Consider the following 25,237-nt stretch of genomic DNA (forward strand, 5'->3'; position numbering starts at 1 on the left):
TTTAGGTATATGAAAGGGTAGGGAAATCTGCCATAATGATATTTTTAAAGGCCTTTACATTAAATATTTAGAGCAGACGCAACGTTTGGCCGTATCGTCTTAATTTATTAAGCGCTACTTAAAAATGACAAGAAAACTTCCCGTTTTAGGTAAATGTGATGTCGTGTAGGTATATGAAAGGGGTGTTTTTTTTTGCAATAAAAGGTATACAAAAGGGGTACCTTTTCTATCAAAATGGTATATAAAAGGGTAAGGGGTTGGATCTCCGGGCGGAGCCTCCCCGTACAAAACTTTTTCGAGTACCCCCCGGGGGCATGCCCTTCAGAAAATATTGAAATCTAGAGGCTCTGAAACTCTTTCTTCAACATTTTTCATAAGGTATTTCTTGAGAAAAGTAAATCTTGTTCAATTTGGGATTCTTTTCCCAACAAAACATATTGTGTTTTTAATTTTCGGTTACGAGTCTAGTGCCTCGTCTTGCCTCTTGCTACTTACGGCCCTGGAAATTTTGGGAAATTTGAGTTGGGGGATGTGCCCTCCCTCGGGCGGGGGATATGCGCTTGGCTTGGAGTACGATTCCCCACCCCCCCCCCCCCCCCCACGTTTTTAAACGCTCCGCCAACTCTGTCTTATCCAAATGCTCTCTTTGCGATTATCACCATGCAAATAAGGTAAAAAGGTCAAACTTCCTGTTTCAAATTCCAGACTCCTTTTTTATCCAAATGCGTCAGTGGCAACTCCTTCAGAATGTGTAATCATGCAAAACGGCGTCTATCTCGACCGCCGTTTCTAGATCTGTTCAGCACGAAATCCGAAGAGCTTTGACTATTCTCAGTGCTTGGATCACATTTGGAGTCCATTGAGGCATGAATGGTTTAAGAGTCAATGCAAAGTCGGTCGAAGCTTGTAAATTGTATTAATGTGAAGAGCACAGCCACGACGAAAAACAATGGCACAATCCAAGCCAAAAGCTGGCTTTAAACATCAAGAAAGTCTTAAGGATGTGGCGCACGATTTAGAGCTTCTATTCCTAGACGAGTATGGGGAGGTTACCAGCATGCGCAGGGGGAAAGAACTGCGAGAAAAGAGGAAACAAGAACTGATGGAAACAAATGGGACGCTGCATAAGGTAATGCAGGCTTAAGCTCAATCTAACATTTACATATGAAATTGCTTAAATACATAATGAAAAGTCACTTAAATACGTAGAAGTCTTAAATATCAAGATAAAACCCCGTAAACAGAGTTGTAAACACTGTCCGCACAGAACATAAAATGCCAGCACGTATAAATTTTTTTTTGTCAATGGTATCCTAGCCAAAAATTTAATCATTCAAGCATACAAACGCCTTAGATAAAAATCACACGCCGAATCGTTTTCTACGAAAACATGATCAATGCAAACTACACTCGTGACGATTTCAGAAGAATACAATTTCCGTAGGCACACAGTGACTGTTCTAGAAACTTTACACCTAGTTTAAAATGCCACTCCACACTGACCATTTTGTATGTTAAATCAAAATAGACGCTGGAAAACTTATCGTATTGACAGTGTTTACAAATAGTTTAGCTGTATTTTCACAGCAAAGACCTCTGGGCCAACGCACTTTTTTCGAATCCTTTCCCTCCCCAAAAATACGGATCACGAATCCTAAAAATACGGATTTAGATTTGATCTGATGTATCCACTCGGAGTGTGGATTCTTCAGGCCGGAGCAGGGATGGCGCAGTGGTGAGAGCGCTCGCCTCCCACCAATGTGGCCCGGATTCGATTCCGACCCGGTGCCATATGTGGGTTGAGTTTGTTGTTGGTTCTCGTCCTTGCTCCGAGGGTTTTTCTCCGGGTTCTCCGGTTTTCCTCCCTCCACAAAAACCAACACTTCTAAATTCCAATTCGATCGGGAATTCGAGGGCCACAGTTTTGTCAGTCGAAGACTGTTACGTGCAACCCTCGTAAAACAAAGTTGATTTATTTATTTATTTATTTATTTATTTATTTATTTATTTATTTATTTATTTATTTATTTATTCAGATCACTAATCCCTGTTTAATCCATTTTTGGATTAAAATAAAGAAACGCAAAATCATCAGTTTTTGGATACAAAATCCGGATTTGGATTTTCCCAAAGAAACGCACCCTTGGTAAGATTTCCGTAAAAACGCTGCAGGCGATCAATGGAGTCATTTAGTTGGATTTTATTGTACACCAAATCTCTTCAGACTCATTTACATTTCTTGAAAGTGGATGTAATCTGTCTCCAGTTTTGTAAACAAAGTTTCTTGAAGTCGTTTGGAAATTTTATATATATTGTGGCAGCTTAAAAGGAAGTGATTGAAAGAAGGCACACAAATGACTTCCGTCTTAGCTTCTAAGAATCAATGACTGATACGTGATTTTTGAACACGGAAGTAAGAGGGTCTGAATGGGGCTTAGTGTTTGTGTCATTTGCCCATAATTTTTAGTGTTTGCTGTTACATTGGCCAATGTTAAATGTTTCCGGGGAAAATGCTGTTTAGTGTTGGGAGGGTTTTCATTAAAAATTTTAGCATTGTAAATTCTTATCTGCTCTTCGAATATCGGATAAAATCACTCATGAACTTATAGAAAATTTTCGGATTTTTCCTCGGAAATCTTCAGACATCACCAGTAGTCTTCGGACATCTTTGGTAGTCTTCGGAAATCTTCCGAACTGATCGGAAATTGTCGTAAAATGACCGAAAACTTCTTCATATTCTAAACAAAACAAGACGCTAGGACAGCGTTCACTCGCCCTGGAAGTGACATAGGGGTGGAGGATTAGGAAAGGGTTTGGGTACGTATCGGAACTCCCGGTTCCTGTTACTTGTTCTGACGGGTATGAGAGGCTAAAAAATAAAACATAAAATACAATAATGAATAAAGAAAAACTGCCTAGATAAAACTAGGAATGTAGTCGTGGTTTTACAATGTCAAGACTTTATTGCAAACAAATAAACAAAAAATGCCCAGTAAACCTAGACAAATAGTAGGAACTCCCTAATGAAGATCTTGACAAAATATGAAACTATCTCAATGTGGTGTTTCTTGGTGCAGAAAGGCTGATTTTCGGAGGGAGAAGTTATTTTCGAATCACGGAAGCGTTGCGTGACAACCAAATAGCGCGGATGCGAAGGAGACTACGAATGTTGTTTACAAAACTCTGCAAACCAAATGGTTCGTTCCAAAAACTGAATTCGTAATGCTTTCTAAGCTCTTCATTTATTTTACTATTTATGAAACTACTCGTTTGCATTTTTTTGGAATACTGGAGTAATTTTTCTAAATCTTTTTATATAAAACACAAAACTAAACTCAGGTCGGGTTGAAGGTATGAGCAGATAACACCGCGTCTGTCTCGAAACAAAGATCAATGTCCCTTCAAAACCTAAAATACCGAACTAAAGATGGACATATGAAAGAAACTTGAAAGAAGCGTTATTTCAGATTAATTTTCGTAGAAGATGAAGCACAGAAACTAAGCGTCAATTTCAAAACGCGTGAAGCAACCCTCGCACGCTTAATTAAATTTATTCACGCAAAAGCAAAAATTGTGATTTCTTATAATTATAGCGGACGGCTTTTGCATTCAATTTTTTACTTGACTTACTTTTACTGATCCTTCTATAAATTCCATCCAAAATTCAAAGTAATACTTTGCATAACAAGTTTGCTTTCTGAAGTCTCGAGAAGCCGCAGAAAGTCCTTGATCAAGTCCATGATTTGTATTCAAAACACACTGATAAGTACGTCGCGACACAGTCTTCGCGGCGCGGAAAGAAAGATGAATTTCTTCACACCAGTAAGGTTTTAGCAATCTGTACTTGCCCCAGAGGTCCGTGTGTCATTCGTCCATTCCATTTTTAATTGAAATCAAAAATAAAATTTGGCTTTTACATTTTGTATTTATCAATTTGTCTCGATTAATTTGGAAACAAAATTCAAACCTGTAGAAATCAAAATGATATTTTAAGGATTCAGATTTGGAAAATTGATTTAGTCAATGCTATTTTTCAGTTTTAAAACTTTTAAATAAATGAATAATAGTTCGTCGTTAACAGAACTTAAATTCGCCTTTACAAACCAAAATTGAAACTTGATTTTAATTTTTCATTTTGGTTTATGATGAAAATCGAAAATTGATTGACCGAAATCAAAAATCAAAAATTGATTTCAATTTTCAATTTTGGTTTATGATCGAGAGTTGAAAATCAATAGCGCGGAACGAGAGCAAAAGTTGACGCAGTAGGGGTAGGTTGAGTCACTCTCTGAGTTGCTCTTCGCCTGTGCACTGGTGCAGGGTTATACCTTCCTCTACCTAAAATGTGACCATATCTCCCGGGGTATCTTAGTCACGTGCCATGAAATCCCCCCACCCGTGCGTGGGACTCCATACGAGGGCCTGTCGGGGGGGGGGGGATGCTTACTTGCGTAGCAGGCGCTCGAGAAGTAATACAGCCCGAGCCTGAGCGCACCTCTTCGCTCCATTACAAACTCGCGCAGCACTATTTTCCTACTCAACTAGGCTACAGGATGCTCATACCATGTAAGGACTCGCCACGAGTCAAGCTCTGACTAGAGAATGCTCGTAGCAGCACTTGGGGTGTTCACGTTTCGAGTTATCCCATCAGAGAATTTTCGAAACTTCGAGTCGTTTACACGTTAAATATTTGTAACGTATCTAACGAATAAAAAAGTATCTCGAAAATTCTCTGATGGGATAACTCGAAACGTGAACACCCCAAGTGCTGCTACGAGCATCCTCTAGTCAGAGCTTGACTCGTGGCGAGTCCCTACATGGTATGAGCATCCTGTAGCCTAGTCGAGTAGGAAAATAGTGCTGCGCGAGTTTGTAATGGAGCGAAGAGGTGCGCTCAGGCTTGGGCTGTATTACTTCTCGAGCGCCTGCTACGCAAGTAAGCATCCCCCCCCCGACAGGCCCTCGTATGGAGTCCCACGCACGGGGGGGAATTGCATGACACGTGACTAAGATACCCCGGGAGATATGGTCACATTTCAGGTAGAGGAAGGTATAACCCTGCACAGGCGAAGAGCAACTCAGAGAGTGACTCAACCTACCCCTACTGCGTCAACTTTTGCCCTCGTTCCGCGCGATTGATTTTTCAACTCTCGATCATAAACCAAAATTGAAAATTGAAATCAACTTTTGATTTTTGATTTCGGTCAATCAATTTTCGATTTTCATCATAAACCAAAATGAAAAATTAAAATCAAGTTTCAATTTTGGTTTGTAAAGGCGAATTTAAGTTCTGTTAACGACGAACTATTATTCATTTATTTAAAAGTTTTAAAACTGAAAAATAGCATTGACTAAATCAATTTTCCAAATCTGAATCCTTAAAATATCATTTTGATTTCTACAGGTTTGAATTTTGTTTCCAAATTAATCGAGACAAATTGATAAATACAAAATGTAAAAGCCAAATTTTATTTTTGATTTCAATTAAAAATGGAATGGACGAATGACACACGGACCGCTTTCACATGCAACCGGCATGGAGATATTTTGACGTAAATGAACAGAACTTGAGGAACTAGCTGCGTAACGCAATTTGCTTTTGGTCGTTGAGTCTGAATTTACTTCCGTGTTTTGATGCAAATAGATTAAGTGACACTGATAATGAATTTTACCGTTTGAATGTTGAGTTCAAGACGCTTATTTGATATTTTGAATTATTTTTTGGAATGTATAAGGTCAAAATCAATGAAACCAGGTTTATTTGACAACAGGTGGGGAATAAGACAGGACAACGTGAGTTTGTTCGTAGCACGAGTCAAGTTTGAGCCCGAGTCAAGTTCGAGTCACGAGTCAAGTTCGAGTCAAGTTTTTTTTTAATTTATGTTTTGGTCTTTTGGTTTTAATTGTTGTGTTACATGCAAAATGTTGTACCAGAAGTGCAGGAACAGCAAGACTTGGCGCTCAATGCCGATTGCGAAAGCTGATTCCTTCATCGGTTTGCAGCTGCTTTTCAAAGAAGTAAACATTTGGAATCTCAGGGAATTTGATCGTTACAGTTTCCTACTTGTATAAATTACTCACAACGTGGCAAAGGTCCACTTCAACGACACAAGAATTGTATTTAAAAGAACACTTATCAAGAGAACTTGAACGTTGCCTGCGTAAGCGAACGGACAAGCAGCGGCCGAAAACACCAATCGTGACATGACGTCTAAAATATGACACAAAGTGGGCAAAGGTCACGCTTTTTTTTTCAAAGCTTGCTTGATTCCAGCTATACAGTTAAAAGGCATTACTCGAAAATGTCTGGATATTTGTTGATTCTTTCACTTTTTCAGCACAAAATGAATACATCAGGAGTCAAGACGAAAAACGAAGACGAAAAATTTGACGAAAATTGTTTACCCGCAAGTCGGGGACTCCGGGACATACCAACGGTAATGCAAGTGCTCCATTTTTCTCAAGTCACGAGTAACGCAAGACTGATGGCAAATTCGGACCTGCCCGAAAAAAAAGTTATTCTGAAATCAAATAAAACAAAAATTGAAACAAAATAATATGAATTCCAACTGTGTGTCAAAATATTACTGATTGAAAACGAGTCGGTCGCCGCTTCTCAAAATAGAACGCAATATTCATTTCGCGTAAGGGAAAAATAGTTCTCGTCGCCCAAGAAAAGCCGCTAAGAAGCCACTGGTAAAAGCATATAGAAACTGAGGCGATGAAATCCATTTCGAAAAGTTTTATAGACATAGAATTGAATAACGGAGCAAGAAATACCGGTAGTCAGGGCCGTAACCAGACCTTTGGCAAGATTTTGTTTGGTGGTTCTGGGGTCATGCCCTCCAGAAAGTTTGGAGAACTATATGAGTTCTGAAACTCTTTTATAAATATTTTTCATTAGGTATGTCTTAAAAACAACAATCTTGTTCAACTAGGGATTATTTTTCCAACTAAACGTATTTTATTTTTAATTTTGGGTTAAAATCAAGACGAGGCAAGTGCCTTCATGCCTCTTGCTAGTTACGGCTTTGTACATATTCAAAGGCTTGTTTTCTAATAATAATAATAATAATTTTATTCAGCTCATATTAAAGTTTACAGTTTTTTTCCGTATTCTCAATAAAATAGAAATAAGGTATTGCAGGAATTTGTAGTTAATTAAGTATTGAGCTGGGGAGCTAAGTGAACCGGTAGGTTTTCAAGTTAGCTCCCCGTACAATTAATGTTATAAATAGTATAAAAAGCAGGTGATTAATATATAAGAAACAATAGGGAAGAGGACTTACGAATTTACAAACTTAGTTTAATGGAAAATCAACTTAGTTTTTGTTTTGACAGGAGGTAACGTTTTGTTTTCAAAGAAGATGGAAGGTCTTTCCAAATATCAATTGCCATGAAAGTGACGGATTGTTTTCCTACATTAGTGTTTACTCTATGCTTATAAAAATTCTGTTTGGCTGTATATCTTGTGTTGTATCCATGCATATTTCTAGCATATTTAAATATATCGTCAAATCCTCTAGGGAGAAGGCCATTATGCCATGAATGTGCGAATTTCAATATTTCGAGACGATAGATGTTGTCTACTGTCAGAGAGTCAAGTAGATTTAACAAAGGTTTGGCACTTTCAGTTTCTTTGCGAAACGTTTAAGAGTAGAACATTAGTCTTACAACATGGTTTTGCTTAACTTGGATTTTCTTAATGTGTGTCTTATATATACTTCCCCATGCTAGAAGACTGTATGAAATGTAAGGGTAAATTAAATTATAGTAAAGTTGTTTTAATTGCTGTATAGAAAGATAATGCCTTAATTTCAATATAATTCCGATATTTCGAGATATACGTGAACATATAAATGCAATATGATATTTCCAAGTTAAAGATACGTCAATCATGACTCCTAGATATTTTATACATTGTTTTCTTTTGAGTAAGTTGGAGGAGCCATCACTGTTACCTATGTTAAGATTTATTTCCATATCTTTTTTTCTTGACGATTTAATTATCATGAAGTTTGTTTTGCCCAAATTGATTGACAACTTGTTGGATCGCAGAAAATTCTTTCAGAATCAGTTTTCAGTATCTCGTATGAGTTTTGATCTTATATGAGATTCTTCCTATGTTATACCTAATAACATAAGAGCAAGCTAATGTCATCATGCGCAAGCAGTCCTAAATCAATAATAACTAGCGGTCCAGATAAAAAAGCATTTGGACTGCTAAACAGCCAATCAGCTTGCATCATTTAATTATCCTGGATCACACCCACAAAGCAATATTCGAGTGGGTTGAAATAAATGAGACCATCAAGATGAAAGCATTTTATTCCCTCAATGTCTCCTGCTTTTTAGCTATAGGCAACCAACTTTATGTCATGCGAACAAAGCATTCAGAGAATGCATGCAGTGGCATTGATGATCAGAATTAAAAGCTCACACGAGTTGCTCGGTGCTACAGTTGCCAAGTGCTCGCCCACTGTAAAAGTCCGACGAAATTATTAAACAGGTTTCCAAGGACGTCAAGAAAACGAAAAAAGTTTTTCTCAAATTTTTTGAAGGAACATGTAATTCATCTACCATTAGAAGTAATTATTTGTTATAATAATTATCAGATCAAAAATGGAGAGCTTAATCGAAGCGGATAAACAAGTGAACTCAACTCAAACATTTTGCATGGAATACATCATTATATTTTCCTTTCAGCATTCAACATTTCTCTGTCCATTGCTGCATTCCTGGGAAATGTCTTAATTCTCATCACCCTTCACAAGGAGTCGTCCCTTCATCCGCCATCAAAGCTCATGTTTCTTTGTCTTGGAATAACTGATCTTCGGGTTGGACTAATTTCACAGCCAGTACTTGCCACCGAGCAGGGGCGCCGAGTTATTGTTCGTTGTAAGCGAGTTACCATATCTCTGTTACCACTTTAGTGTGTTGGGAAATATTACAAGTATAGTTTTAGCTGGAGTTTCCCCGATGACATTGACCGCAATAAGTGTGGACAGACTTCTTGCTCTCTCGCTGGGGCTGCGATACAGGCAAGTCGTAACACTGAGGCGAGTTTGGGCGATTGTATACGTAAGCTGTTTTTGGTTTGTGTGTGTACCTTTCTCTTATTTGTTATCTCCCACAAGGTTTATTGATTCCCTTTGAATCTGCTTTCTCTGCAAGTGAGATATCGAGAATTCTGGGTGTAAGATATACTTTATCTTTTGTGTACATAAAAATTCGAGTCTGAATCCGATTCTTTATTGCTGGAATATCAAAGATGTGAGGCAAGCAGCAAAGGAGACCATCAGAAAGTTTTGTTGTTTGTCAAGTTAGGTTTTATTTGATCGGCTTTTAATTTTTTTTTACAGTTAGTCTTTGGATAAAGCTTGCTCTTATAAGGAGGTACGATCATCTAGTTTTTAATATAATCTTTAAAAAATGTGTAGTGCAATGGAAAAACCAAACATAACCAAACAATTAATGAGTGAAATTTAATAAAAAAAATCCTTTAGGATGAGAGTATGTTTGCTTCAATTTGAATTCCTTTTATTTCTTGAGATATTGCTTTTTTTATTAATATTCATGACATTCCTCTAATTTCCCCCAAAAAACTTGGTTAATTTTTACGCCACTTTTGTGACAAAGACTCTTTTTTTTAAACTTAGCTGGCATATGAAAATAATACTATTCGTAACTAGCCAGGATCAATTGAGAGAATGTCTTAGTTGACTTGAAGTTACTGTTAAGTAGTCTTTGAAGTCTCTTTGTAAATGTAGTTGGAAGGCAAATGATGAGAAATAAAAAAAATTGCTTCCAATTGCTTAAATTGGAAATTCACTGCGACGATCATTTATCACTTTCAAAAATAACTTTCTTTCTCCTTAGTTTGACGTGTGTACGCTTTTTAGTTGTTTATAAAACCACTCTGAGGTGAAATTTGGAGAGAGGTGGTCATGATAGAAATGCTTGTAACAAGTGCTTACCTACAGAAATTAAAAATTGAAAGAAAAATAGTTTGCTTTTGGCTATTTTGTCACGAATGGAACTTACATCAGGGCCGTAACCAGACCTTTGGCAAGATTTTGTTTGGTGGTTCTGGGGTCATGCCCTCCAGAAAGTTTGGAAAACTATGAGTTCTGAAACTCTTTTAAAAAAATATTTTTCATTAGGTATGTCTTAAAAAAAAACAATCTTGTTCAACTAGGGATTATTTTTCCACTAAACGTATTTTATTTTTAATTTTGGGTTAAAATCAAGACGAAGCAAGTGCCTCGTCTTGCCTCTTGTTAGTTACGGCCTTGGTAGTTTAAAACTTTATTAGTTATAGCGTTTCATAATACAAATAGTTCTTCGCGATTGCGTCTGCATCGAAAAACTTTGTCGTGCGAAAAACCTAACTGCTAGCACTGATGAGTTCTTAATTTACCTCTGTGACATTTTTTGGACATTTATAATTCTAGTCAAAAGATTTTGTTAAAAAAAGGTGAGAAAAAAAACATTTGACTCGAACTTGACTCGTGACTCGAACTTGACTCGGGCTCGAACTCGACTCGTGCTACGAACAAACTCGGACAACGTAAATTCTGCGTTTATAATTTACTCACTGAGGTATGCTAAAATATTTATCTGTTATAAACTGTCGATATAGAATCCCTGGGCTCGCAAACGACTTAAGTCGTTGTTTAAGTACTTAAGTTGGTGAGGGGTGAGTATGGAAAATTCCTATTCCACATTAGCGATCTTTAAAAGAAAGAGCCGACGTCTTTATTATCTAATGGGGTCATTCCTTTTCAGGGATATGAGCGGATTTTACAAGATCTAAAGCAAACTCGTGACCGACGACACATTTTACAAAAGTACTACGAGAGGGTGAAGGATATTTTTGAAGAAACTGCAGTGATAAGTGAGACAGAAAAAAGTGATTTCCTGTCTAAAGCCAACGAATACATTGCAGACCTCAAAAACAAGCGATACACTGTACTTATTGCCGGTAAGTCTTGATACACTGTGTGAGAACTCCGGGAAATCAGTATAAGTCGCTTTCTAGTTAATAAATAGATTCCATTTTGCCGTGCGTCTGTTCAGTTATAGATCACAGATGACGTCAAAATGTGGTAAGAACAAAAAAGTGGTCACTGATGTTCTTACCGCATTTTGACGTCTTCTGTAATGTATAACTGAACAGACCCACGGCAAAATTGAATCTATTTGTTTTATACAATATCAGAAGACTTCGGTATACTTCAGTGTAAGCAAGGCTGCTGCCGGTCAGCTAAAGTTGTTTTCATTTCACAAAAAAATTTTTCGTTACCACGAAGTACTGTTAAACTGATTTAATAAAGAGAAAATTGGAAAATCAAACCACCAACGAAAACAACTAACTTTTATTCCATTTGGAAAGTTGTACAAATCAGTAAACTTTAACCTGCAATAGACCATTTGCATTATGACGTAAAAGCGCAAAGACTTCTGGTCTTACAGAACTGTTCGAGTCTCAGTCGCACTGTTATTGAATTAAATTCCTTAAGCTTTTGCTTGCCAGGTATTTTCAAATATCATACGAAGACGCAATATTTTACCCCTTCTAAAAATTGGGGAGTACAGTACATGATGTCTGCACTCGTAAAAATCTTTGAGGCTCACCTTTCAAGTCTCACAAGTAATCGCTCATCAACAAAATTATATTTGCTCACATAAATTATTGAAACTCCAAATCGACGAGTTGAAATTTTCAGTACAAAAAACAAGAAAGCTTCTTTGTTAAAGAAAATTGCAATTACAATTCTATTTTGACGAAAAAAGAAATACAATTTTAAGATAAATAAACAAATAACCTGTATTCACCTACACAGGGAAGTTTTGATTGATCAGCTTGGAAATCCTTTATCATTGACCCTTCATGATTCATCGATGAAGCTCGATTGAACGAGGAAAATTATGTGACTCGTTTCTCTGTCTCACTGTAAAAATAAATTAAACTGACCGTCCCGCCGTGTAATCATGATATATGGTAAATTTTCTACACTTTTCAGTCAAGAATTAATTCACCTGCGATCGATGGAAGCGATCGTTTGTTGAACGTCTGAAAATAGATGATGAACAAAGTCAATGGCTTGCCTCGCCTTCACTTGATTCCACACAAATTTAATCATATCCTAGACTCGTCCTTTCAAGCAATCTGTTTCCAGTGCGGGATTTTTTGAAGCTGTGATTTTAGGATAAAATTATTTACGAAGAGAAGTTGTCGACCGCGATGAATGAAATTCTACCAAGTCAACTACGCCACACAACGTACATATTAAACTTACTTGAACAGGAACAACATTTGTCAGTCAAGTTTCATTCCAAAGATATCATCCTGTTTTCTATATTTTTGACAGGTAACTGATATATATATATATATATATGTATAAGCAAATTTCGAAGCGACAAGAGCGTAAGCTTTAGCAGCTCGGCTCCAAATAAATGTCATAGATGTCCACATTCCCGCTTGGCTGCCGTTAGCCAATCACAAGCCAGAAATGGTGTTTTCCCGCGAACCTAACTACAACTACCAGAATTCTTTGCGCTTTTACGTCATAATGCAAATGGTCTATTCATGGATTTCTCGTGGTGTCGTTTAACTGTTCAACATCGGACAAACTCTTACAGATCTCGATAATTTCTCGAATCATTCACTGTCTACTTCAAACTTGTTTAGGCCAGTTAAATGCTTTGAAAGGTGAACCATACTTGGCGGATTGTCTCTCACTGTAGATTTAAAATTAAGCTGAACTTTTTTGTTTTGTTTTGATTCTGCGAGTTTTGAAAAACTTTGCCGACAACACTGATTTGTACTCTGATCGCACGTGCGAGTCACACCACGCATTGACGTCATCTGTGCGTCTGATTAGCAAATAGATTCCATTTTGCCGTGCGTCTGTTCAGTTATAGATCACAGATGACGTTCAAAATGAGGTTAGAACAAAAAAGTGGCCCACGAGCCTCTAGGATTTTTAAATCTTTACAGTTAAAACTGTGTAAGTATACACCTAAATACACATTTAAAAGTCCCCTGAAGATACAGGAAACAGTACGACTTTTCTAGACTCTTGACTAAATGTCCTTGTTAGGTGCTTCTGGACCTTCTGCAGATTGCCATTTAATGAAAAAGGTCGCACTGTTGTTTTCGATTTAAACAGGGGAGACCGGCGCTGGTAAGAGCAGTCTTATCAATCTCTTATTGAATGACGACGTTCTGCCGACCTGCATCACGCAAAACACACACACCATCTGTGAAATATCCTATGGACCAAAGAAAGAAGCGGTGATACACTTCTTTGAACACAATGAGGCTTCTCGCACGCTAACGGGGAGCAGGTTTAAAAACATTAAAGAGTACATTGAAAAGCCAATAGACGATGATTGCTGGTGTGAGAAAATAGAGATCAAGATACCCAACGCACTTTTGGAGGTACAAACAAAATTGCTCGTATATAATACTGCTTCATTGTTCTTTTAACTTAAAATAGCAGTGTTAGCATTCTACCGCCCTCTTTTCAAATGTTTACCACCGTTTGCATTGATACGCAACTTCAGAAATAAAAACACCCGCGGAAAGGAAGATTTCCGTCAATGGTCGTCATTCAAAATTTGAAATGACGTTTCGCACTAGCGATGATGAAGTTTATTCAGGGTACTGGCCGGGGTAATGCTGACACTTGATGTGAGGGTAAAATAGCGCGTGACACGTGAAAACAGGGGCACTTTCCATTAACAAGGAATTTTTCGCCAAATGGAACAGTGCAAATTTTAATGGGCACCTTTTTTCTATATTGGTCGAGTTTTGTTCTCTAAATCCAAACCATTACTGTCGATCAGTCGATTAGACACTGCGCTTTTCACTCTTACCATTCACTGCCATGTTGTCTATTTTCGTCCAGGGTGGTGTGGTGATTGTAGACAGCCCAGGTATTTGTGATTCAGAGCATGTAAGCAAGATAGCCTTGGAATATTTGCCGCAGGCCCACGCCTTCATCTACGTCATCGACAGTGCAAATGCCGGAGGATTACAGGAGGACCGGGTAAGTTCGTAAACGTTCAAAACAATACTGCACATGACGTGCATTGAGCTTGGAATTGAGTAGCGCCAGCCTGTGCACTGACCGGGGATATTGTGTTGTGCTCTTGGGTAGGCAAAACACTTTACTCGTATGGTGCTTTTCTACGTCCTAGAATACTTATGGCTGGCGGCGAATTGTTGAAGAAAACTAACAAAATACTGGGAGGATAAGCGTAGTCCCAGCCACTTCACACTTGGAAGCCCGCGTATATATGTACCAGTCTACATCTACATTTATTGAGTTGATAAAATTGTTTAATCACATCAACTATAAGAATAGATACAAAATTCTCATTACGATCGAGTGCAGACACACGTTTAATTTGATGTTTTTGTTTAACATCTTTTAGCTTTTGCGTATCCTGCAGGAATGGAGAAAACTGTACAAAGGAGAGAATCGTTGTGGTATCACTGCCAAGTCTGCTCTGTTTGTCTGCAATAAGTGGGACGAAGTGGAAAGGCAAGCCAAACAAAGCCAAACCGAAAAAGAAGCACTCCAGAAAAAAATCTTTGACAAACTCAGAGAAAGGATTCCCGAACTTGATGAAAAATCCCAAGTTATTAAAATGTCTGTTATGGGAGCAGACGAAGTGCAAAAGAAGTTTAACGTGATGAGAGATGATCTGAACGACCTGATTAACGCACTACAACGCCTTCTGCCTATTTGTATCGAAAGAAAAACAGAACACTTCTACTGGTAAGAATAAATTACTTTTTCACTTCACTTGAGGTATGAGCAACAAAAACATTGTATTTTATTAATTTAAAGCCTCAGATAAACGTCCATCAATTTGATTGGAATATGTATGTCTCTCAAGTTAGGAAATAGTTTTGGAAAGTTTTGATTGTCGACTGTCGACTCTCTCAATTTAAAAAAACTCCGGAAATGAAGATCTCAGGAAATCTAGATTGGGCCGTCCTCCAAATACTTTAAAAATAGGCTGTAGTCATTATCAGTGAAAAGGTCGTTTCAATATTGTAAGGGATTATAATACCGGACAGGACGATGCGTTTTACATGTTAATAATAATAATAATAAATATATTTTTATAGCGCCTATCCAGGCCTGCTCTAGGCGCTTTACAAATTTTTAAAAATATATATATAATAAAATCAATAAAAATTTTGTTAAAATTAGCTGAATAAATCTTAAAATTAAAAATTTGCATTAAAAGTAACAAAAAGTAAATATCGCTAAGAGTAATAAGTTTTAAAAAGAAACGTTTTGAGTTTTGATTTAAAAGAACTTAAATTGTCACACGAGCGGATAAAAACAGGCAAACTGTTCCAAAGTTCAGGCGAGGAAACAGAAAAAGCTCGAGACCCATACGACTTGAGGTGGAATTTGACAGGGTTGAGACGTGAAGAGTGTGATGATCGGAGGGTTCTTGAAGGTTGGTAGTACGTTAGCAAATCTTGAATGTAGATAGGAGATTGTTGATGGAGAGCTTTGAAGGTAAGTAGCAGAATCTTGAATTTAATGCGTTCAGAAACAGGAAGCCAGTGCAGTTCTTTCAGTATTGGAGTGATGTGGTCGTATTTTCGGGAACGAGTGATAAGTCGAGCAGCGGCGTTCTGAACAGACTGGAGCTTTTTTAAAGCGTACTTCGGCACATTATACAAGAGAGAGTTGCAGTGGTCGAGTTTGGACGATACAAAAGCATGGACCAAGATCTCGGTTGTTTTCGTGGATAAGTATTTCCTTATACGGGAGATGTTGCGAAGATGATAAGAGGCAGATTTACAAATAGAACTGATATGTGGAAGCATAGTCATGGTTCTGTCAAATATCACACCGATGTTTCTGGCAAATTGAGTGTAATTGTATAGACCACGTGCTAGAGTTAGAGAGCGAATGTTGTGAATTCGTTCATGTTGTAGCGTCTAGGCGAGTTTTACGGTTTTTGATTCAAATAACAGTTCAGTAAACGTCATCCTTGTGTGGTTCTTGCACCAGTTTATTAAATTGGTGGCAGTGGATTGGGATTGGAAGTGGAGCTAAAATGAGCAAAGACGGCAAAAATGACACGGAAACAGCGGAAATGCCTGAAGGCGCCGTCGAAGCAATAGCTGAGAGTCGAGCCGAACGAAGGAAATAATGACATCAAACAGCTTGTCCAGGCTTTGAGACAGAGTATGCTGATGTCAAGCGAAGTAATATAAGCGACGTTAGGAGAAGCGTGCGAGCACCCCGTGTTTACTCGCTGGGGCAGAATTTTAAAACTTGGCTTTTGCAATTCGTACAATATGCATACCTCGTGAACATCAAATCGTCTGACTGCCGAGCACATTTGCTTACCTTGCTGGATCAACCGGCGTTCAAAACTGTGGAACTGCTCCCGGTGGTACCTGCACGTTTGATGCAAAGATTTGATTGGGGGAAAACCAGGGAAGACTACAAGTTGCAGTTACGCGCTAAGAACCAGATTAACCGAGCGAAGATTTCGAAGGATTCGCTGACAGCCTGATGGAATTGGTCGAAAATACGTACCCAGAGGCGGCCTATCCGCTCAAAGTGGAGTTAGCTCGGGATCAGTTCATCCATGGAGTTTCTGTGAGCGATGATATTCGAAAGAAGGTTTTTATGAGTCAACCGGGATCACTCGTGGAGGCCGTTCGTGTTCTTCGCCCGTTAGAAAGTGCTCGTAAAGCGTGTCAGGCCGGTCATTAAAAAAATCTGTGAATGTGGTGAGTCTCTCGGCTGAAAGTGAGAAGATTTCAGCGGAAATACGCGAGCTGAACTGACTGTTCTTGGAGAATTAGAACCGGAACTGAACAGGTGATAGGAGCTAGATTAGAGGAAGGATGTGAGCAGAATTTTGGTAGCCCTGAAATTCTGCAGGGGTCCAAGGAACTGCGGAGAGATTCAGATAATTGCATCGCTCGTTCCCTAGCTGTTCCAAAGGCAGGACAGGCCCCTATTCGAGTTGGCAACTTTTCGGAGAAACCTGTAAGGTTGCATTCAGATATTCCTATTGCTGAATACCAGCTGTGTTAATGGCAGTGTCATACCTACTGAAATTGATCCAATTTTGTCAAGTCCATCCAATGCATCCTGTTCGGCTATAGGCATGACAGAGGGGAGGGACAAGCAGGCAAACCAAGCAAGATAGACTTGGATGGGTGCAGTTGAACCAAATTTTTAAGGGCTTCTATCAGACCAGAAGGAGCAGTTTGTTCTGGCTAGGAAACATGATTGGAGTTACCGTATGTGTATTGACTTTCGAAGACTTAACCAGTGCACCGAAAAAGATACTATACCTCTTCCTAGGACTGAAGATGTCTTAGAAGCTGTTGGTGGTGCTCAGTGGTTTACCTGTCTTGACCTAGCCTCAGGGTATTGGCAGCTGCAAGTAAAAGAAGAAGACAGACCAAAAACCTGCATTCTCTACCCATCGCGGTCAATTCTAGTGGAAGGTCATGCCATTTGGTTTGACCAATGGGCCGGCAAGCTTTACCAGGTTGACGAATTTAGCATTCAGTGAACTCACACACTGTCTTGTGTATTTAGATGATATCATCATCTGGGCTTCTACATTGGACCATAGGGGCAGTCTGGGGGCAATTTGTCTTGTTGCAGTTAAAAAGGGGTGGTCTCTATCTTCAGCCACCTGAAAACACCTCATCAGCTAAATGTAAGCAACGGATGCCAAAACGTTTGGTTAGGGAAGCACTTACTTCAATTCATGATGGTGTGGCAGGTGCTCTAAAGGAAGAATGAAGACTTTGAAGATGGCAGCAAGGTTCTGGAGGCCTGGGCTAACAAAGGAGGTACTCAGCACTGTGTCGGTTGCCTTACCTGTGCGAAGTGCAAGTCTTAACCAAAACCAAGAGACCCTCTGAAGCCAGTACCATCAGGAAACCCCATGCAAAGGATCCACATTGACATAGTCGGCCCCTTGCCCCGTACAAGAAAAGGAAATCGCTATATTTTGACAGTACAATGCAGCTTCACTAAGTGGGTTGAAACGTTTGCGATACCCAACCAGCGGGCCACAACGTGTACAAAGGTACTTGTGAGGACCTGGATTTGTGGATTTGGTGTGCCAGACGGTATTCATAGTGATCGAGGTAGGAACTTCGATTCAAAGGTTTTTGAAGAGATGTGCCGCATTCTAGAGATCCGTAAGACGCGGTCAACTACCTATCACCCAGAAGGTAACACTTATGTCCAGGATTGAACGCAGGTATTGTTTAATGAGTACTTCATGTTTGACTGTGTTATTTGACATTTCCATATTACTTCATATTTGACAAAATTTGGCGTGTTTTGGTGAATTTTTATTAATAAGGACACTTTGTGATGCCTGTTATGAGGAACGTGCATCTCATTAGCGTTCAATCCTGGACATATCTGAAGAGCAGGGATGAACACCTGGACTATTGCATGATGGCTTACCGAAGCAGTGTCCATGTCTCTACAGGTCACACACCATTTGAACTTATGTTTGGACGAAAGATGAGGATCCCCTTGGATGTGATGATGGGTTCAGCTGATACCACTGATCACTCCTACGCTGAATTTGTTGCTGATCTTCACGAGAATTTGGAAACTGCTTATCGAGATGTACGACAGAATTTAAAGGTGTCCCAGCGACGACAGATGGATGCCTACGACAAGCGGGTGAAGCACACAGTCTATCAAGCTGGTGATTTTTTCTTGCGTTTTTAGCCAGAACTTAAGCCAGGTGAAGCAAGCAAGTTTCACAGACAGTGGGAGGGACCTTACAGAATAGTTTAACAAGAAAAATTTGACGGGCGCCAAGCGGTCCATTTTAACAATTTACGGTAATATGAGAGAAAGTCAGAAGGAGTGCCAGGGAGCAACGGCTGATGCAGTTAGAAGCTCTGAGGGAGATGATACTGGGGTGGTGGAAGGTGAATGTGAGCATGAGCCACAGGTTCAAGATCCTGATGTTTTAGAAGACAGCGGATATCAGTCATGTTATACGGATGTTTTGCAGCGTAGCATGGTGGAAAGGGGGAGGTGGTTATCCAGTGGTCGTAATGCCAGCAGCGGAAGGTGATACTAGAGGTGACAGTGTGGTGTATGAATTATTTTTATGTAACTGACACTATCCCAGCAGGAGGTGAAAGTAGAGTCTCTGTCTGGTCCAGCTGACTTAGGTGGCGAAGAGAATAGGCAAAGTGAACCGGAGGTCGAGGAACAGAAGAATGCCTCACAGAGTAAAAGACCCGTGCGTATCAGAAAACCACCAGATTGATATGGAGAATGGATTGTAAACAGCCTACAGCAGATTATAGACCGTCTTCAGATGCTTGAGGATCAGCAGGCCATGGAAAAGGAGCGATCACGGAAACTAAAGCCAAAATTGTTGAAGAAAGCAAGAGCATTAAGAAGACATTAAGATGATACTTTGTTTAAAACTTTGTTCAAAATTATGCGAACTTATGAATAGGTCGTTAACAGAATATTAAGATGTTACTTTGTTGGGACTGAACTCATTAGGTTTCATAAACGCTGTTAAGCCTTTGGCTACTGACTCTGAATCATGAGATTCACGCCTATTTTTCAGAAGAGGGGATGATGTAAGGGATTATAATACCGGACAGGACGATGCGTTTTACTTGAAGTCTAATTATAGCGAGCGAACGTTGTGAATTCGTTCATGTTGTAGCGTTTAGTATGAAGCCGTAAGTTACTTTAGAATCCCTCATTAAACATGTTATTGTAAAAAACCTATTCTTTGCTTAATCTCAACAGCTGGATCAGTGGTGAACTCTGCTACATGTCGGATCAAGTGAAAGGTGAAATGCGAAATGCCAAACGCAACCAGGAAGAACGACTCGAGGCTCGTAAAGAAGTTGAAGAGAAACTTAACAAGCTTAAACAAGGTATTACAATCCGAGACATTGAAGACGCGATATCCGATCACGTAACACACCTACGTCAAGAGATGACAACTTACTTGCAATCAGATGAAGTAAGGCGAAGGTTTTGTACTTGGTCAGACAAGGACATGCCGGACATTGACGATCACCATAAATCAAATGCCATGAAAATCAAGGAGATCTACAGCAGATGCATTGAAGAGCGATTCCAAGCTTTTCTTCAGAACTGGGAAAGCAGAGAAAGGTTTTTTACAACAGCGCATGAAGATCTCGAGAGACTTTTCCACCAAGGTTTCTGCGATTTTGAGAAAGACATCCGTGACATTGATTGTGTACTCGGCGGTGAATTGGGTGACGAGTTTATGCCTTTTGAGGTTCGTTCTGGCAGGCTGTTTTCGCCCTCAGATCCAAGAATGAAGAAATTCCTAGTGTTAACCCTAGGAATCTTTATGCCAGTTCTGATCCCTGTTGGCCTGGCGGCGGGACTTCTTTCTGCACCCGTGTTTGGTTACCTGGTCATCGAAAAGCACCTTAAGGAACAGCAGCTAAAGAAAAAATCCATCCAAGCCCTTACTGAACTGTCCTCAGGGTTCCTCGAGGGTTTCATTCAACACGAAGCCCTCGATCATGTGCGAGGCAAGTTCTCGGAGGAGACGAAACACATTGCCAGCATCAAGAGATGCCATCAAATACTAGTTACCAAATATGAGCAGAGATGCAAGGATCTCAAAAGAAGCGAAGATGAAGCAAGGGATAAAGAAACCCTGGAAAAGTACGGTCCATTTTATGGTAAGCTACAGAAGATGAATCAAAAGCTGATGTTTGATGCCATCCAAAATGGAATACAGGTGATGTCGTGCCAAATCGATGCCAAACGACTTCGGCTCAATTGCAACGAGACAGACAAACTAGGTGAGGGCAGCTACGGCACAGTATTCAAAGGGAAATTCACCCCTCCCGGGCAAAGGCGGAGAGATGTTGCTGTCAAAAAGCTCACAAAAGCTCCGGATTCATCAAACGTGGCCACCTTCCTTCAAGAAGCAGACATGCTAAAGTAAGTGTCTCTTGAAATATTAATATTTTTTGGCTGTACCAAGCCGGTAAAAGGTGTCTACTACTAGATCGGATGTTATGTATCGTTAGCACTGACACGTGCCTTCCAGTCACAGCCTGAATCCATCTTCAAATAAGCTTTTCCTGATCATTTCATAAGCGTTGTCTTAATTTATTAGCTAGAAGTCGACCACGGAGAACCTTGTTTACAAACTTTTACTGAAGGGAGTCTTCCGAGATGAAACTAAATTCTTGCAATTCAAAAAGGAAACCACTGGTAACCACTTCATAGTAGTACACAGAACTCAGCAAGGCATTCTACATTCACACACACACATAAATTCAGGCCAGACCACAAACACATCTAAGTAGTATCGTACATTATTTGTACAATTCTTTTGCATAGATAATCCCATCCCATTTCATTCTTTACACAGGCAACTAGAGCACAAGCACATAGTTGCCTTCTATGGAGTGGCCATGAACGTTCGTAATTACAAACTTCTTTCCTTGGAACTGGTCTTTGATTTGTGCACTGGAAGTCTCAGGGACCACATCTTCAAAAACAACGAATGTATTCCTTGGAAGACTGTGAGAGCGCTTGCTGACACACTACAATGGACCAAGCAGATCTTAGATGCGCTAGAATTTATTCACAGCAAGAACGCAGTTCACCGGGATCTCAAACTGGACAACATTCTAGTGAGTTAACTAGCTGAAATATAATATATCCCATTTAAATTAAGAGTGATCAGCATCTAATCCTATCAAAATAACAATATAAAGTCATATACGCGAAATATGACTTTTTCGCTTTAATCAGCCATTTACAGACCAGAGTCAACATACGGCTTGGAGCCGGTATTGTGTTTGCACTGGAAATAATAATCAGCCAGTAATCTTCAGATTTAAAAAAAAAATGCAGGTATATTCTTTAAAATTTTCCAGACGGAGTTATTGCTAAAATTCTCGAAGACAAGTTCGACCGAATATTGATTACCAAAAGGAGTCTCTCTCGTCCCATATGTTACATGTACAGAAGAACTAAGGACGCTTTCCATTAGTCAGAAATGGTCAGCAGGTCCGTTGATTTTTTTTTTTGCCTGGGTGGGGGGGGGGGGGCCTCCCTGCCCCCTGGTCCGCCGCCTACGTTGCTGTACCGAAATGGGAAGAGAAGGTCAACGCACCGCGTTAGTTGTTTGCTCGTTTGGCTCCGCATCAGCGGGGTTCCTTGGAGCCAGCCTTAACAATTCTAAGCGATGCGTGAAGGCTCTCTCCTCTGACTTATGGTAAGGTGGCCTTTCATGGCTGTTTGTCATCGAAAATGCCTTTAAAATTTGTTGTCTGGAGCAGTTTTTAAGACTGAATTTTTAATTCAGGATGTTTAGGGACCAGCCTGGTCACTGACATGGTCGGTCCATCATCTGTAAAAATCTGTAAACTTTTTCTTTGCAACTCCGCTGACCAGCAGCTATACTAGTAGAAAGAGTGTAGCAAGGCGGCCGTATAAAGGCGGCCTTTTAAATTTAAAGGGTTTGACAAAAAAAAAAACAAGAAGCAAAGAAACAAATGTGGCTGACAATTACGTGTAGAAAGTAATCGACCGCCAAAGTGGACATTGAGAGCCATTCGATCGATCGATGACTTTCGTGTAGACTTATCTGTACAGCTAGCGTCGTACATAAAAGAGCATTCGAAAAATAAATCGGGTTTTACACAAGCTCCATCGACGATGGATATATCTAGAAACCGGAGCGCTGGCCTAAATCGAGTGCGTCGCTGCTTGTTCGCAAGAAAATAAAAAGCTTTTCTGATGTAAAAGCACAAGTACATTTTTATTTAAATCAGTCTATATGTTCTGATATATTTATTTACAACGTAATATCAATGTAATAGACATTCAGCCGATTATCTGTTACCATGTTTCCTTATTTTTGCTTTCTTAATTGCATCAAAGAAATGTTCGAATCACCTGCTGCCCATGTATTTTCAAGGAATGAAAACTAAACGTAAAACTTGGTGAAAAAAAATCATTTGTGGCTCGAAGAGCTCTTTGAATTTAATTTCCAAATCACATTTGCAGATTTCAAGTGACAACCACATCAAAGTGGCAGACCTAGGCTTGGCCAAGTATAAACACATTATCACGGGAACCGTATGTGGAACAATCCTGTACATGGCGCCTGAAGTTCACGAAGGCAAATCGTACTGTACCAAGGTGGACATGTACAGCTTCGGTCTCATTATGTGGGAGATGTGGTTTGGTGAAAGAGTCTTCAGCGAACTAAGTTGTCTGAATCAAAGCGAATTCCTTCGACAAATTAAAGAGGAAAATTATCGGCCTCAGCCCCCCACAAAAGATGGTAGATTCACACCCAATCCTCCTCCGGCAGAGTGGACCAAGCTCATGGCATCCTGTTGGCAAACCGAACCAAGCTTGAGACTAGCGGCAAAAGAATGTAAAGACTTAATTGAGAAAATTGAACATTAATTTGTAAAGTAGGCCAACGACTTTTTCGTTTTTGACCAATACACGTACATGGCATTGCATTTAAATCATTTAGGTGAAGATGGGATGAGAAATTTAAGAGAGCAAAAGCGAAATTGAGAAAAAGTTGTTGCCATTGAGTGTTATGGCCGGCATGCAGGGATCTGGCTTTTGTTTATGGTAAATCAGTTGCCCAGGCAACGCCCACTGTCCTACTATCCTGCGTATTTGCAACACTTTTGGAACTTAACAAAAGAAAAGTTTTAAGAGTTTGACAACGGGGAAATATGGACATGGTGACATCATTTGTCAAAGCAAGTTTGTTTGGATGCGAAGCATTTAAAAAGTAAAGAAAAAGAAGAGAGAAAAAAAAAAAACACTCGTTGATCTGGGTTCACATTTCCATCTTTCCACGTTATTGTTAATGAAACCCACTGAAATAATATAATTATAGTAATATATAGTAATATATAGTAATGGCTGAGACTTTGGCAGCGATTAACACTCTGGGTAGTGTCAAACCAACCAAAGCGTGAAAAAACGTGCAAGGGACTGGTAAAGAACGTCAAACAAAGAATGATTGAAATGTCTTGCATGTTAATTTTGCAATTATTGTATTTTAAACTTTTTACAATTTGTTGAATTGTTGTAGTACGTAATAAAATGATTTTAAGCAAAATAACCAAAAACATCTAAACTGTAATTGCTTTTTATATCATTATCAAAATTTATCATTTTTTGACTGAAACTATTGCTCATTGCTAATTGGTCTTCAGTGACGTTCAGGATATATATACGACTGAATTGAGAAAAAAGTTGTTGCCATTGAGTGTTATGGCCGGCATGCAGGGATCTGGATTTTGTTTATAGTAAATCAGTTGCCAGGCAACGCCCACTGTCCTACTATCCTGCGTATTTGCAACATTTTTAGAACTTAACAAAAGAAAAGTTTTAAAAGTTTGACAACGGGGAAATATGGACATGGTGGCATCATTTGTCAAAGCAAGTTTGTTTGGATGCGAAGCATTTAAAAAGTAAAGAAAAAGAAGAGAGAGAGAGAGAGAGAGAGAGAGAAAAAAAAACACTCGTTGATCTGGGTTCACATTTCCATCTTTCCATATTATTTGTCACAGATGCTGATAAGAAACGCCGACATCAATGAAAGATCGAGCAGACATGGACTACTAAACCTTGTCTGCCCCCGATTCAAACGGGAGTCAGAAGGCGGAAGGTCTTTCACAGTATCGACTACACGCCGCTGGAATACTATACCCAGCATCATAAGGAACAAGACTAGTTTAGTAAGTTTTAAGAAGGCTACGTTTGAATTTTTTAAAGATACATACAAACATTTAGATCATTTTACTTTTTAGTTAATTCTTTTATATCAATTTCGTCATTTTAGAGTAATTTTTACCTAGTTTTTATATTATAGTGCATTTTTAACTAAATTTTGCAATTTTAGATTGTTAGATTTTTAGCATTATTTTTAGTTCTTGATTGTATTTTATATTAGAGGGCCACTGGTTTGTCAGTTTTTTACTGTTATGTGTTTACCCTCTATAAATAAAGTTGATTATTATTATTATTTCCACGTTATTGTTAATGAAACCCACTGAAATAATAATAATAGTAATAATGGCCGAGACTTTGGCAGCAATTAACACTCTGGGTAGTGTCAAACCAACCAAAGCGCGAAAAAACGTGCAAGGGACTGGTAACGAACGTCAAACAAAGAATGATTGAAA

The 25,237-nt window shown here is 39.1% G+C and overlaps 1 protein-coding gene across 1 annotated transcript; it reads left to right on the plus strand.

Moving 5' to 3' along the window:
• Nucleotides 1–730: 730 nt before the first annotated feature.
• On the plus strand, nucleotides 731–24,260 carry LOC144663385 (uncharacterized). Its single transcript, XM_078524307.1, has 8 exons — nucleotides 731–1,129; nucleotides 10,789–10,984; nucleotides 13,176–13,447; nucleotides 13,917–14,057; nucleotides 14,446–14,792; nucleotides 19,821–21,002; nucleotides 21,439–21,703; nucleotides 23,085–24,260. The coding sequence occupies exons 1-8, from the start codon at nucleotides 950–952 to the stop codon at nucleotides 23,490–23,492; spliced, it is 2,991 nt and encodes a 996-aa protein (XP_078380433.1). The 5' UTR covers nucleotides 731–949; the 3' UTR covers nucleotides 23,493–24,260.
• Nucleotides 24,261–25,237: the final 977 nt, after the last annotated feature.

The sequence above is a fragment of the Oculina patagonica genome, chromosome 8 (assembly GCF_052425735.1).
Source record: "Oculina patagonica isolate OP01 chromosome 8, crgOcupat, whole genome shotgun sequence".
NCBI lineage: Eukaryota > Metazoa > Cnidaria > Anthozoa > Scleractinia > Oculinidae > Oculina > Oculina patagonica.